At 52.7% G+C, this 15,528-nt stretch overlaps 1 protein-coding gene across 1 annotated transcript in view; it reads left to right on the top strand.

The window, feature by feature from the left end:
- Positions 1–15,319, top strand: part of NFE2L3 (NFE2 like bZIP transcription factor 3) — a 75,035-nt gene extending 59,716 nt beyond the window's left edge. Inside the window, exon 5 of the mRNA XM_075315349.1 lies at positions 13,567–15,319. Within this exon, the coding sequence (XP_075171464.1) occupies positions 13,567–14,799 (1,233 nt within the window). The 3' untranslated portion in view covers positions 14,800–15,319. The remainder of the gene's footprint in view (positions 1–13,566) is intronic.
- Positions 15,320–15,528: the final 209 nt, after the last annotated feature.

Genomic DNA, 15,528 nt, shown 5'->3' with positions numbered 1-15,528 from the left:
CAAGCACCAGTTGGCATATTTGGAAAAATAAAGGTGTCTTGAAAATGACTATGCACATATCCTTACAGTACATAGTTTGACCACTGATTTTGCAAGATTGCTTTTAAGGCTGGTTTTACATCTCCGGTATTTTGCCAGATCCGGCACAAATGCAGTACAGTTACATTCACTTACAATGGAAGCGCGACACCATGTGGACACATGCGGTTGTGTATGAAGCATGTGTCCGCATAGTGTCGTGCTTCCATTGTAAATAAATCTAACTGTACTGCATTTGTGCCGGATCCAGCTTCCGGCAAAATACCAGAGATGTAAAACCAGCCTTACGGACATTGGGTGCAGCGCTCCTAAAAAACCCATTGCTCACTTCATCATTGTCATTTTGTAAATTGGTACATTTTTAAAGTTGTTTTAAAAAGAACCTGTCTCCATGTTTTTTCCTTGTGAGCTGCAGCCACCACCAAGTGAGCCCTTATATGCTGTACTAGAAGGTGGCCCGATTCTACGCATCGGGTATTCTAGAATTTACGTATTGTGTAGTTAATGTATGATTTTTGTTATATGTATATATATATCTATATATATATAATTGCCTTATTCTGTCTGTCTGTCTGTGATGCTCCAAAATTGTGTCCTTACGGTGACACAAAGCTGATTGGCCGCTGGGCTCGCCATGGCCCCGCCCCCCCCCCACGGATTGGCCTCTCGCCCCGGCTCTCTGCAGGCCCCGCCCCCCTCACGCAATGCACGCTCGCTCTTGCCCAACTGACACGTAGCTCCGACTCCCAGGTGAGTACACACACACACATCAGATCACACTCACTCTCACACACACCTCACACATCACATCCACACACTCACAACATCCTGGGATATCGCTTGCTTCTACACCGGCTCCGTCACGATCCCAGCAGCGCCAGACATAACCTTGCGATGCTGGGATCTTCACGGAGCCCGTGAACGCTGTTAACCATTATACACATCGGGTAACTAAGGTCCCTTAGTTACCCGATGTGTATCATAGTTAACAGTGTACACCGGCTCACACTCACTCTCACACACACCTCACACATACATCACATCGCATCCACACACTTACAGCATCCGGCGATATCGCTTGCTTCTCGGCTTCGATACTGTGCTGTTGTGACCTTCCAGGACCTGTCGGAGGATCACATGGCCAGAAGCATGTGGTATCTCCGGATGTTGTGAGTATGAGCGCGTATGTGCAAGATCGTCAATGTGTGTGTGCGTGAGTGTATGCGATCGGGTGTGTGTGGGTGTAATACTATTGTATGTTTTGAGGATTTCGATAGCGTTAGGGCAATGACAGCCAGAGACGAGTTTGTGGTACAAGATGTTTATGATATGTAACCACGGTAGATACACAACGGAAATACACAGTATAACAAACACATGAAAATACCTTTCCGAAACGGAGCGAAGGGGATTCCCGGGGCCACGCACCGGACTCCCCCAGGGAGACCACCAGAGCGAACCCCTATACAGGGACTGTCCGGCAATCAACCCCGGAAGGCCTAAATGCGCCGCAGCCGGGACACAAGGGGCAAGCGGTAAAGTCCAGAAGTGTCCGTACGGGATGAAAGTCCAGAATGGTTATGAACCGGAAGAAACCGGGCAGACGTGCTGACCAAAGACGGCAGACGGAGTCCGGGCACAGTTTGAAGAAACCGGGTATGGTCCAGAGTCGGTCGGTAGATTTTCAGGAGGATCCAAAGGTAATCAAGCAGCAGCAGCAGCAAAGCAGGAGCACACAGCAAGCAGTATACTCAGGCACTGGACTAGGCTTAGAGGCGGCCTTTTAAGCAGCTGGACAGGAAGTAGGGCAACAGAACATAAAACTCCATGTTAACCAAGGGCAAGCTCTTTCAAAAGAGGACTGGAAAACCCGGAAACCTGACATTACTCCCCCCCCCAGAAACGGCCTCAGGACGGGTCAGGGCCCGGCTTGTCCGGGTACCGTCGATGAAACTGAGCAATCTTCCGGGGTGCTCGAATGTTACCCACCGGTTCCCAGGAATCGTCCTCGGGGGCGTACCCCTGCCAACGTACCAGATACTGAAGCCGACGACGATGGAGCCGGGAGTCAATAATGTCCTCAACCACGAACTGCTCCTCGCCGTCGACCATCACAGGCGGAGGAGGAGGCACGACACGACCATGAAACGTATTGGGAGAGACGGATTTGAGGAGAGAAACATGAAAGACCGGGTGTACCTTTAGATGGTGCGGTAACCGCAGCCGACAGGCCACAGGGCTCACGATCCCTGTGATCTTGAACGGACCGATGAATTTTTGTCCCAGCTTCTGCGAAGAGACACCCAATCTCAGGTTCTTGGTGGACAACCATACAGAGTCCCCTACCTTATACATGGGTGCCGGTTTCCGGTGAGCGTCTGCCGACCTCTTGTAACGCTCCTGAGCTGTAGCCACAGTGTCCTTCAGAACCTCCAGATTTTGTCGTAGCTCTGTCAATCTGTCCTCCACCGCAGGCACTGAGACCGCAACCGGTGACCTAGGCAAAATAGTCGGATGGTAACCCAAGTTAGCAAAGAAGGGCGTTACCTTAGTGGAGCTGCTCTGAGTGTTGTTATACGAGAACTCCGCCAACGGAAGCATCTTCAGCCAATCGTCCTGCAGATGGCTGACATAACCGCGAAGGTATTGTTCCAGGGTTTGATTGGTCCGTTCGGTTTGCCCATTTGTCTGAGGATGGTATGCAGAAGACAAACAGACATCAATCTGGAGTGCCGTACAAAACCCCTTCCAGAACCTAGACGTGAACTGCACGCCCCGGTCAGAGATGATCTCGTCAGGTACCCCATGCAATCGGAATACGTTCTGGATAACCAGATCCACTGTCTCTGCGGCTGAGGGAAGACCGGCACACGGAATAAAGTGAGCAGCTTTAGTCAACCGATCCACCACCACTAAAATGGTATTGTGACCGTCTGAGACGGGCAACTCCACAATAAAATCCATTGAGATAGACCCCCAAGGGCGAGATGGCACGGGTAACGGTTGGAGGAGTCCTGTAGGAGCCACACGAGGGACCTTGCACTGGGCACAAACCACACATGAGTGGACATACTCCTTTACATCCTTTAAACAGGTAGGCCACCAGAAAAAACGGTTCAGAAATTCCTGCGTCTTCTGTACCCCCCTATGACCAGCCAACACGGAGTCATGGACCAACTTGAGAACCCGAAGTCTTACGGCCTCCGGGACATAAATGCGTCGCTCTCTCAACCACACACCATTCCGAAGAACAAGAGTTACATCATTCGGGGGGGCAGCAAGAAATACGTCACCATCATAGGCCAGCTTGATGTCCTTCCACAAGTCCTGGTCCTGGATTACTCCAACGAAATTGGCATCCGATAACACGGTCTGAGACGGGGTTCCAGGCACGGAGTCCACGGCGTGGATTCGGGACAAGGCATCGGCTTTCCCATTACGTGAACCTGGACGGTATGTAACGACAAAATTGAACTGGTTAAGGAATAGGCTCCAACGGGCTTGCCGTGGAGACAGGCACCTGGCAGACTTAAGAAATTCCAGATTACGATGATCTGTGAGTACTATCACTTGCTGCGCGGCTCCCTGTAAGTGGTGTCTCCATTCCTTGAAAGCGGAAATAATCGCTAACAATTCCTTGTCCGCAATGTCATAGTTCCTTTCTGCAGGGGACAACCGGCGGGAAAAGAAAGCACACGGATGTAAGAGACTCTTGTCCCCAGTCCTTTGAGAAAGGATGGCCCCTAATGCGTAGTCGGAAGCGTCGACTTCCACGATAAAGGGAAGTGCGGGATTCGGATGTACCAATATAGGCGCTGAGGTAAAACAAACCTTGAGACGATGGAAAGCTTCCTGGGCCTGGGCGGACCACACAAACTTCTGTCCTTTCTTGGTTAACAGAGTGATGGGACGAACGATCTCTGAAAAATTACGGATAAAACGTCGGTAAAAGTTGGCAAAACCGACAAAGCGTTGTACCTCTTTGATGTTCCCCGGTTCCGGCCAGTCTAGAATTGCTTGTATCTTGCCAGACTCCATGTTCAGTCCCTGAGGAGAGATGACATAACCTAAGAATTGTATTTGTGAGGAATGGAATTCGCATTTCTCCAGTTTGATGTACAGGTGGTTTTCCCTCAGCCGGGTAAGTACGGTCTTGACGTGTTCCTGGTGTTCCTGCAGGGAATCAGAAAAGATTAGGATATCGTCCAGATAAATCACCATGAATTGGTCCATGATATCCCTAAAAATATCGTTAACTAGATGTTGGAAAGTCGCGGGAGCGTTACAAAGTCCAAAAGGCATCACTAGGTACTCAAAATGTCCATACCGACATCGGAACGCGGTCTTCCACTCGTCTCCGGGACGTATACGGAGTAGATTGTATGCCCCACGGAGATCCAATTTGGTGAATATTTTTGCCTGTTGGACCCTCTCCAATAGCTCAGGAATCAACGGTAACGGATACCGGTTCCGGATAGTTATTTTATTCAGTTCCCGGTAGTCAATACAGGGTCTCAGAGTCCCCTCTTTCTTTTTCACGAAAAAGATGGGTGCCCCTGCTGGTGAGGTAGACGGACGAATAAATCCCTTAGCTAGACTTTCATCAATGTATTCTTTTAGTGCTTCTAGCTCAGGTGCCGCCAACGGGTAGACATGACCAAACGGGATCTCCGCCCCTGGGAGTAAGTCTATGGGGCAATCATACGGTCTATGCGGGGGAAGCCGATCGGCTTTTCTTTTGTCGCATATATCCGCAAAGTCATTATACACCGGGGGTAGAACAGGTACCTGTACAGTGCCCTCCGCATTCGGTGTTACTGGAACCGGAACAGTTGGACTAATGGTCGGAATACTCTGCGGTGGGAAGGATATTTCCTTAGTTTCCCAATCGATGACCGGATTTGTAGACCGTAGCCACGGAATACCTAGAATAATCGGAAAATGAGGAGAAGAAATTAACATGAAAACAAGGGTCTCCTGCTGACCTGGCTTCATGACGCATTCTAGCGGTACGGTTTCCCGATCAACTGGTCCAGAGATTAACGGAGATCCGTCAACCGTCTCCATGGTAACCGGTGAGGATCTTTGCTGAGTCCGGATACCGTGTTTCCTGGCAAAAGAGGAGTCCATGAAATTTCCCCCTGCCCCAGAATCTATCATTGCAGAGGTAGGTATTAGCTGTCCCTCCCACCGGATCTGAATGGGGAGCGAGCAATGGGTATATTTCCCTTCCGAGTCCTTCGGTGAGGTTGACATTACAGTCAAGGGAAATACCGCATCCAAGTGTCCGCTTGCCTCAGAGATATCGGACTCTGCGTCCGTGTTGTCACACTCTGCCATGGCTGCCAATACCTTATTTGGGCGATTCGGACGTTTCGGGCAGTCGATCAAGAAATGGTCCGATTGACCGCAATAGAAACACAAACGCTCACGGAGCCGGTGTTCGCGACGTTCATTGGTCTCTCGCTTTTGCAGAGAGTCCACTTGCATAGGAACGTCCTCGGCCTCCCGTGGCGTCCTGAGAGCGGGTTCTCTGGAAGGAAATGCAAAGTTGTTCACACGGTTTACAGCTGCCCATTTTTCCTGTCTACGTTCCGTCAAGCGGGTATCAATACGCACACAGTGCTGGAGAAACAGTTCAAAATCCCCTGGAGATTCGGAACGGGCTAACTCGTCTTTGATGGTACCGGACAAACCCTTTCTGAAAACAGACAATAATGCATTGTTTCCCCAATCAGTGTCTACCACTAACCTCTTAAATTCAGTGGCGTATTCAACGACAGAACGCTTTCCCTGACGTAAGGAAAGGAGAGCCGATTCAGCGGTAGCACGGCGATTCGGATCATCAAACATCTGCGCCATTGCGGTCAGAAAGTCCTCCAGGTGATTTAAACGGATGTCCCGGTTCTCTATCATAGGATTAGCCCAAGCCAGTGCTCGTGAGGTTAATAACATAATTATACATAACACTTTGGACCGGTCAGAACGGTAATAATCAGCATGTACATCAAAAAACAGTATACATTGGTTCACAAATCCACGAAACTGACTACGATCACCATTGAAACGGAATGGGGGTAACCTAGGCATACCGGCAGCTGATACGGACGTAGTGGGGCCGGCTTCCTGAGCCTCCACTCTGACTTGCAAATCCTGTATAGCCGGACCCAGTACCTGGTGATCATGGCCCAGCTGTGTCTCCACATCTCTAAGTTTAGTCTGCACCACCTCCATCTCCTGCTGCAAGGAGTTAATCATAGAAAAGAGCTGATCTACTCGTGTCTCAGTCATTGCCCCAGCGAAATCCTCTTAGTGGCCTGAGTATAATGTAATACTATTGTATGTTTTGAGGATTTCGATAGCGTTAGGGCAATGACAGCCAGAGACGAGTTTGTGGTACAAGATGTTTATGATATGTAACCACGGTAGATACACAACGGAAATACACAGTATAACAAACACATGAAAATACCTTTCCGAAACGGAGCGAAGGGGATTCCCGGGGCCACGCACCGGACTCCCCCAGGGAGACCACCAGAGCGAACCCCTATACAGGGACTGTCCGGCAATCAACCCCGGAAGGCCTAAATGCGCCGCAGCCGGGACACAAGGGGCAAGCGGTAAAGTCCAGAAGTGTCCGTACGGGATGAAAGTCCAGAATGGTTATGAACCGGAAGAAACCGGGCAGACGTGCTGACCAAAGACGGCAGACGGAGTCCGGGCACAGTTTGAAGAAACCGGGTATGGTCCAGAGTCGGTCGGTAGATTTTCAGGAGGATCCAAAGGTAATCAAGCAGCAGCAGCAGCAAAGCAGGAGCACACAGCAAGCAGTATACTCAGGCACTGGACTAGGCTTAGAGGCGGCCTTTTAAGCAGCTGGACAGGAAGTAGGGCAACAGAACATAAAACTCCATGTTAACCAAGGGCAAGCTCTTTCAAAAGAGGACTGGAAAACCCGGAAACCTGACAGTGGGTGTGTGTGAGTGTATGCGATCGGGTGTGTGAGTGTCGGCAGAGGAGCATGGCGTGCTGGAGGAGGCTGGGAGGAGAGAGGCTGATCCTGGGGAAGGCTGGGATGGAGAGGCTGATGCTGGGATGAGAGAGGCTGATGCTGGGATGAGAGAGGCTGATGCTGGGATGAGAGAGGCTGATGCTGGGGACAGAGAGGCTGATGCTGGGGACAGAGAGGCTGATGCTGGGATGAGAGAGGCTGATGCTGGGATGAGAGAGGCTGATGCTGGGGACAGAGAGGCTGATGCTGGGATGAGAGAGGCTGATGCTGGGGACAGAGAGGCTGATGCTGGGGACAGAGAGGCTGATGCTGGGATGAGAGAGGCTGATGCTGGGGACAGAGAGGCTGATGCTGGGGACAGAGAGGCTGATGCTGGGGACAGAGAGGCTGATGCTGGGGACAGAGAGGCTGATGCTGGGGACAGAGAGGCTGATGCTGGGAGGAGAGAGGCTGATGCTGCAGGCAGAGAGGCTGATGCTGCGGGTAGAGAGGCTGATGCTGGCGCAGCATGGCGGATGGAGCACGTTTGGGAGTGCGCAGCATGGCGGATGGAGCACGTTTGGGAGTGCGCAGCATGGCGGATGGAGCACGTTTGGATGGAGCACGTTTGGGAGTGCGCAGCATGGCGGATGGAGCACGTTTGGGAGTGCGCAGCATGGGGGATGCAGCACGATGGGGAGTGCGGAGTATGGCGGATGGAGCATGTTTGGGAGTGCGCAGCATGGCGGATGGACCACGTTTGGGAGTGCGCAGCATGGGAGATGGAGCACGATGGGGGGTGCGCAGCATAGGGGATGGAGCACGATGGGGAGTGCGCTGCATGGGGGATGGAGCACGATGGGGAGTGCGGAGTATGGCGGATGGAGCACGTTTGGGAGTGCGCAGCATGGCGGATGGAGCACGTTTGGGAGTGCGCAGCATGGCGGATGGAGCACGTTTGGGAGTGCGCAGCATGGGAGATGGAGCACGATGGGGAGTGCGCAGCATGGCGGATGGAGCACGTTTGGGAGTGCGCAGCATGGGGGATGGAGCACGATGGGGAGTGCGCAGCATGGCGGATGGAGCACGATGGGGAGTGCGCAGCATGGCGGATGGAGCACGTTTGGGAGTGCGCAGCATGGCGGATGGAGCACGTTTGGGAGTGCGCAGCATGGCGGATGGAGCACGTTTGGGAGTGCGCAGCATGGGAGATGGAGCACGATGGGGGGTGCGCAGCATAGGGGATAGAGCACGATGGGGAGTGCGCTGCATGGGGGATGGAGCACGATGGGGAGTGCGGAGTATGGCGGATGGAGCACGTTTGGGAGTGCGCAGCATGGCGGATGGAGCACGTTTGGGAGTGCGCAGCATGGCGGATGGAGCACGTTTGGGAGTGCGCAGCATGGGAGATGGAGCACGATGGGGAGTGCGCAGCATGGCGGATGGAGCACGATGGGGAGTGCGCTGCATGGGGGATGGAGCACGATGGGGAGTGCGCTGCATGGGGGATGGAGCACGTTTGGGAGTGCGCAGCATAGCGGATGGAGCACGTTTGGGAGTGCGCAGCATGGCGGATGGAGCACGTTTGGGAGTGCGCAGGATGGGAGATGTAGCACGATGGGGGGTGCGCAGCATAGGGGATGGAGCACGATGGGGAGTGCACACCTCCCCCCAACACACACACACGCGCGCGCGCACTGCACAACACACCACACACACACACACACTGGGAACCACAAACAACTGCCCTACACAGACACCCACACACAGACAACGCTGCACACACAAATATACGCACATACCGCACAACACACACATTGCACAAAACATACCTCCCCCCAAAACACACCACACACACACAAACCGCGCAACACACACACACAACGCTACAGACACACAGCGCTCCACAAACAACGCAACACACAAACAACACCGCTCTCACCCCCCGCCACACCCAGACAACACCCAGAACATGTACAGCGCCCTACACAAACACTTGGTAACTACACACAACAACATCTATATATATATATACATAACAAAAATCATACATGAACTACACAATACGTAAATTCTAGAATACCCAATGCGTAGAATCGGGCCACCTTCTAGTATATATGTGTGTGTATATATATATATATATATATATATATATATATATATATATATATATATATATATATATATATATATGTTGTTTGTAGTTACCAAGTGTTTGTGTAGGGCTCTGTAAATGTTCTGGGTGTTGTCTGGGTGTGGCGGGGGGTGAGAGCGGTGTTGTATGTGTGTTGCGTTGTTTGTGGAGCGCTGTGTGTCTGTAGCGTTGTGTGTGTGTGTGTTGCAAGGTTTGTGTGGGTGTGGTGTGTTTTGGGGGGAGGTATGCTTTGTGCAGTGTGTGTGTTGCGCGGTATGTGCGTATATTTTATGTATGCCGCGGTGTTTGTGTGTTGGGTGTTGTGTGTGTGCAGCGTTGTCTGTGTGTGTGGGTGTCTGTGTAGGGCGGTGTTTGTGGTTCCCAGTGTGTGTGTGGTGTGTTGTGTGTGTGTGTGTGTTGGGGGGAGGTGTGCACCTCCCATCGTGCTCCATCCCCCATGCTGCGCACCCCCCATCGTGCTCCATCCCCCATGCTGCGCAATCCCAAACGTGCTCCATCCGCCATGCTGCGCACTCCCAAACGTGCTCCATCCGCCATGCTGCGCACTCCCAAACGTGCTCCATCCGCCATGCTGCGCACTCCCAAACGTGCTCCATCCGCCATGCTGCGCACTCCCCATCGTGCTCCATCCCCCATGCTGCGCACCCCCCATCGTGCTCCATCCCCCATGCTGCACCAGCATCAGCCTCTCTGCCCCCAGCATCAGCCTCTCTGCCCCCAGCATCAGCCTCTCTGCCCCCAGCATCAGCCTCTCTGCCCCCAGCATCAGCCTCTCTGCCCCCAGCATCAGCCTCTCTCCTCCCAGCATCAGCCTCTCTCCTCCCAGCATCAGCCTCCCCCAGCATCAGCCTCTCTTCTCTCAGCCTCCCCCCTCCCAGCCTCCCTCCTCCCAGCCTCCCCCAGCATCAGCCTCTCCCCTCCCAGCCTCCCCCTCCCAGCCTCCCCCAGCATCAGCCTCTCTCCTTCCAGCCTCCCCCAGCATCAGCCTCCCCCAGCATCAGCCTCCCCCAGCATCAGCCTCTCTCCTTCCAGCCTCCCCCAGCATCAGCCTCCCCCAGCATCAGCCTCTCTCCTCCCAGCCTCCCTCCTCCCAGCCTTCCCCAGGATCAGCCTCTCTCCTCCCAGCCTCCCTCTTCCCAGCCTTCCCCAGCATCAGCCTCCACCTCCCAGCCTCCCTCAGCATCAGCCTCCCCCAGCATCAGCCTCTCTCCTTCCAGCCTCCCCCAGCATCAGCCTCTCTCCTTCCAGCCTCCCTCTTCCCAGCCTTCCCCAGCATCAGCCTCCACCTCCCAGCCTCCCTCAGCATCAGCCTCCCCCAGCATCAGCCTCTCTCCTTCCAGCCTCCCCCAGCATCAGCCTCCCCCAGCATCAGCCTCTCTCCTTCCAGCCTCCCCCAGCATCAGCCTCCCCCAGCATCAGCCTCTCTCCTCCCAGCCTCCCTCCTCCCAGCCTCCCCCAGCATCAGCCTCCCCCTCCCAGCCTTCCCCAGCATCAGCCTACCCCAGCATCAGCCTCTCTCCTTCCAGCCTCCCCCAGCATCAGCCTCCCCCAGCATCAGCCTCCGCCTCCCAGCCTCCCCCAGCATCAGCCTCCGCCTCCCAGCCTCCCCCAGCATCAGCCTCTCTCCTCCCAGCCTCCCCCAGCATCAGCCTCTCTCCTCCCAGCCTCCCCCAGCATCAGCCTCTCTCCTCCCAGCCTCCTCCAGCATCAGCCTCTCTCCTCCCAGCCTCCCCTAGCATCAGCCTCCCCCTCCCAGCCTCCCCCAGCATCAGCCTCTCTCCTTCCAGCCTCCCCCAGCATCAGCCTCTCTCCTCCCAGCCTCCCCCAGCATGAGCCTCCCCCTCCCAGCCTCCCCCAGCATCAGCCTCCCCCAGCATCAGCCTCTCTCCTTCCAGCCTCCCCCAGCATCAGCCTCCCCCAGCATCAGCCTCTCTCATCCCAGCCACCCCCAGCATCAGCCTCCCCCAGCATCAGCCTCTCTCCTCCCAGCCTCCCCCAGCATCAGCCTCCCCCAGCATCAGCCTACACCCTCCCAGCCTCCCCCAACATCAGCCTCCCCCAGCATCAGCCTCTCTCCTTCCAGCCTCCCCCAGCATCAGCCTCCCCCAGCATCAGCCTCTCTCATCCCAGCCACCCCCAGCATCAGCCTCCCCCAGCATCAGCCTCTCTCCTCCCAGCCTCCCCCAGCATCAGCCTCCCCCAGCATCAGCCTACACCCTCCCAGCCTCCCCCAGCATCAGCCTCTCTCCTTCCAGCCTCCCCCAGCATGTCTCCCCCAGCATCAGCCTCTCTCATCCCAGCCACCCCCAGCATCAGCCTCCCCCAGCATCAGCCTCTCTCCTCCCAGCCTCCCCCAGCATCAGCCTCCCCCAGCATCAGCCTACACCCTCCCAGCCTCCCCCAACATCAGCCTCCCCCAGCATCAGCCTCCCCTTCCCAGCCTTCAACAGGATCAGCCTCTCTCCTCCCAGCCTCCTCCAGCACGCCGTGCTCCTCTGCCGACACTCACAGATCCGATCGCATACACTCACACACACACACACCCACCCGATCGCATACACTCACACCCACCCGATCGCATACACTCACACCCACCCGATCGCATACACTCACACCCACCCGATCGCATACACTCACACCCACCCGATCGCATACACTCACACCCACCCGATCGCATACACTCACACACACCCGATCGCATACAGTCACACACACCTGATCGCATACAGTCACACACACCCGATCGCATACACTCACACACACCCGATCGCATACACTCACACACACCCGATCGCATACACTCACACACACCCGATCGCATACACTCACACACACCCGATCGTATACACTCACACACACCCGATCGCATACACTCACACACACCCGATCGCATACACTCACACACACACACACTGACGATATTGCACATATGCGCTCACACTCACAACATCCGGAGATACCACATGCTTCTGGCCATGTGATCCTCCGGCAGGTCCTGGAAGCTCACTGCAGCACAGTATCGCGGCCGAGAAGCAAGCGATATCGCCGGATGCTGTGAGTGTGTGGATGCGATCTGATGTGTGTGTGAGGTGTGTGTGAGAGTGAGTGTGATCTGATGTGTGTGTGTGTGTCTGTTGTTATGTGTGTGCGTGTGGATGTTCCGCCGCTGCAGGACCTTGATGCGCTGGTAACTATGCTACTATGGTAACCAGCGCATCCCGTCCCCCACTCGCACGGGAGCCCACACCAGCATACGGCGGCAAACCCCAGTAATGCAAGGGTTTGTGTCGGCTGGGTTGGCGGCGTATGCTGGTGTGGGCTCCCGGGGGTACAGTACTCACCTGGGAGTCGTGTCTCCGTGTCAGTTCGGGGGATGCGTGCGGGGGGCGGGGCCAGAGCGAGCGTGCATTGCGTGAGGGGGCGGGGCGTGGCCTTGTTGCCAATACGTGCAGGGTGCCGGGGCGAGAGGCCAATCCGTGGGGGGGGCGGAGCCTGTGCGAGCGGCCGGCCAATCCGTGGGGGGGGGGGAGCCAGGGCGAGCGACCAATCCGTGCGGGGGGGGGGGGCGGGGCCATGGCGAGGCCAGCGGCCAATCCGCTTTGTGTCACCGTAAGGACACAATTTTGGAGCAAGACAGACAGACAGAATAAGGCAATTATATATATAGATTATGGAATGCTGTATATAAGTGCAGAGGCTGCTGTGTATAACATAAAACACTTTTATAATATTCACCTGGGGGGTGGTCCGGTCCGATGCGTGTTGCTGCTCTCCGATCTGGTGCTTCCTCCATCTTGTACTATCGCCATCCTCTCTCCCAGCCCCGTGTGCATGATGCTTTCTGCATCATTCACACAGAGACCTCCATTGCGGTTCTACGAATGTGCCCTTTGATCTGCCCGGCTGAGGGCAGACCAAAGTACTGTAATGTGCTTGCACGCCGAAAAGGTCAAAGACAGCCCGCGCATGCGCACTATAGTACTTTGATCTGCCCTCAACAGTGAAGAGAGAAGTACGTTTGTTTAGGAGCGCAATGGAGGCCTCTCTGTGGATGCAGGACACGTAATGCACACGGGCCTGGGCAGGAGGATGGTGATCGTACAAGATGGAGGAGGCGCCAAACCGAGAGCAGTGACACCCATCGGACTGGATCGCCAACTAGGTGAGTATAATAAAGGTCATTTTTATGTTCTACAGAGCAGCGTGGGCTCTTATATACAGTATTCTGAAATATTGTATATACAGCTCACTGGTGGTGGCCGCTGCTTGTAAGGGAAAATCCTGGTGATAGCTCCCTTTTAAGTTGCAAGAATTGGTGGGACTAGATGGGGATAAATGCAGTGTAACTTACTATTTTTTACTGCTTCTTTTACTTCTGTAGATTACACTGGAAGACATTCAGTCCATTTCTAATACCAACAATGCCGTCAGTACTTCAGTACCATTTAGTACAAACCTAGCAGAGACAATAAGCCAAGATATCAGTCTGCAGGAGGCCATGTTTGCAAGTCCTACCGCCAGGTCCAGTGAGGACCAGAGACCAGAGAACTTACTGCTTTTAAATTCAAGTGCTATTCCTGGAGATCCCTTAAGTGCCACAAATCTGACCAATCTGTTTCCAGCAACCGACCTTCACTCCAGAAACTCAACCAATCAAGATCTATTTTCTGGTCTTGATGAGAATGTATTTGATGAAATTAACTTAATGTCTCTAGCTCTGGAAGAAGGATTTGATCCTCTGGAGGTTTCTCAGTTATTTGAAGAACCAGACTCAGATTCTGGACTTTCCTTAAATTCAAGCCATAGCCCCACATCAGCAAGTATATCTGACACTTCATCTATAACTTTTGGGGAGGAAGAAGGTGCCGCTGGCTACAGCAGTGACTCTGAATCCACGTCATATGATGGATTGGAGGGAGCCGTCGGTGGAAATGGCTCCGAAATCAACAAATTTTGTCAAATTGATGATATAGACTATTACAGTGAGATGTCGATACACAATGTTAATCACAACCATACATATAATCAGTTGCCTGATCAAGTGGAGCCTAGTCCGGAACATCATTACAGCTGGTCAGTGAAATCCAGCAAAATGAGGAGTCCTTGTGTCAATGCAATGGACAAAAGCCTTAGTCGAGATGAACGGAGAGCAAAATCCTTAAAAATACCATTCTCAGTGGAGGAAATTGTAAGTATGCCCGTAGAGATGTTTAATAGTATGTTGTCCAAACATTATCTGACCGAGACCCAGGTGTCTGTCATACGAGATATTCGGCGTCGGGGTAAGAACAAGGTGGCTGCTCAGAACTGTCGGAAGCGTAAGTTGGATGTCATTTTGAACTTGGAGGACGATGTAAATCAGCTGAAAGTTCAAAAGGAGAAACTACTGAAAGAGCAAGCTCAGTGTAGTAAATCTATGAGCCACATGAAGCAGAAACTAAACGATCTGTACCGAGATGTGTTCAACCGGCTACGAGACGAGCAGGGCAGACCGGTCAATCCAAACCACTATGCCTTGCACTGTAACAGTGACGGCAGCATCATGGTTGTCCCAAGGAGACTGTTCAAATCAGAGCAAAAAAAAGACACACAGAAGGACAAGAAGCAAAAATGATCAGTGACTAAAGACAAAACATCTGAAAGTAATGGTGGCCTGAACTAAAAATTCTGTAAACTGGGAGAGATTAAAAACTGGATCAGACTTTGGAGATCTTCTCGGTTCAGGTGGCAGCTGAACATTATTCCTGGTCCACAAAGAAGCTGCTTTTTCCCTCCTAAACTCGTACGGACCTCCTGGTATGCCACATATGAATATCTGCATGGTCGTACACTATTACTCGTTATATGCAGCTTTCTTTCCTTTAGAAGAATAGATTTAATGTACGATATTGAAAGAAATGATTGTTCTTAAGTAGAAATGGGGCCAATTTTCTGGTAAAATTGGATTTTTAATATATATAATATGGACAACAAAAGACCTTGTCACCAGAAAAATCGTTAAAATACAAAGTGACCTTAGATTTAGTCTGTCGCACTGGAGCACATTGTAACGTTCTGGCTTCTTATTCTGTTATGTATGTTTTTATTTATACTTCTGGTGTGTACGGAGCTATAAATTATGACGTGTGCTTTTATTTTTACACTTTGGTTCTTGTTCTACTCTTTTTCAATAGGTCCTGGTGGCTGATGATTTTTTTTATTATTTGTCATGTGTTTATGACTATCATTTCTAGCAAGCTGGAGTTGCTTCGTTTTCTATTACTTTTTATGTATTTCTCCAGTGTTCCTGTTGGCTCACAAAGTATTTTTTTGTACCATGAGAATATTTGCTAAAGAGTTTTTA

This window comes from Anomaloglossus baeobatrachus, chromosome 6 (genome assembly GCF_048569485.1).
Source record: "Anomaloglossus baeobatrachus isolate aAnoBae1 chromosome 6, aAnoBae1.hap1, whole genome shotgun sequence".
NCBI classification, from domain to species: Eukaryota; Metazoa; Chordata; class Amphibia; order Anura; family Aromobatidae; genus Anomaloglossus; species Anomaloglossus baeobatrachus.
Note: the sequence above shows the minus strand (reverse complement) of the source record. Positions and strands in the feature narration are given on the sequence as shown.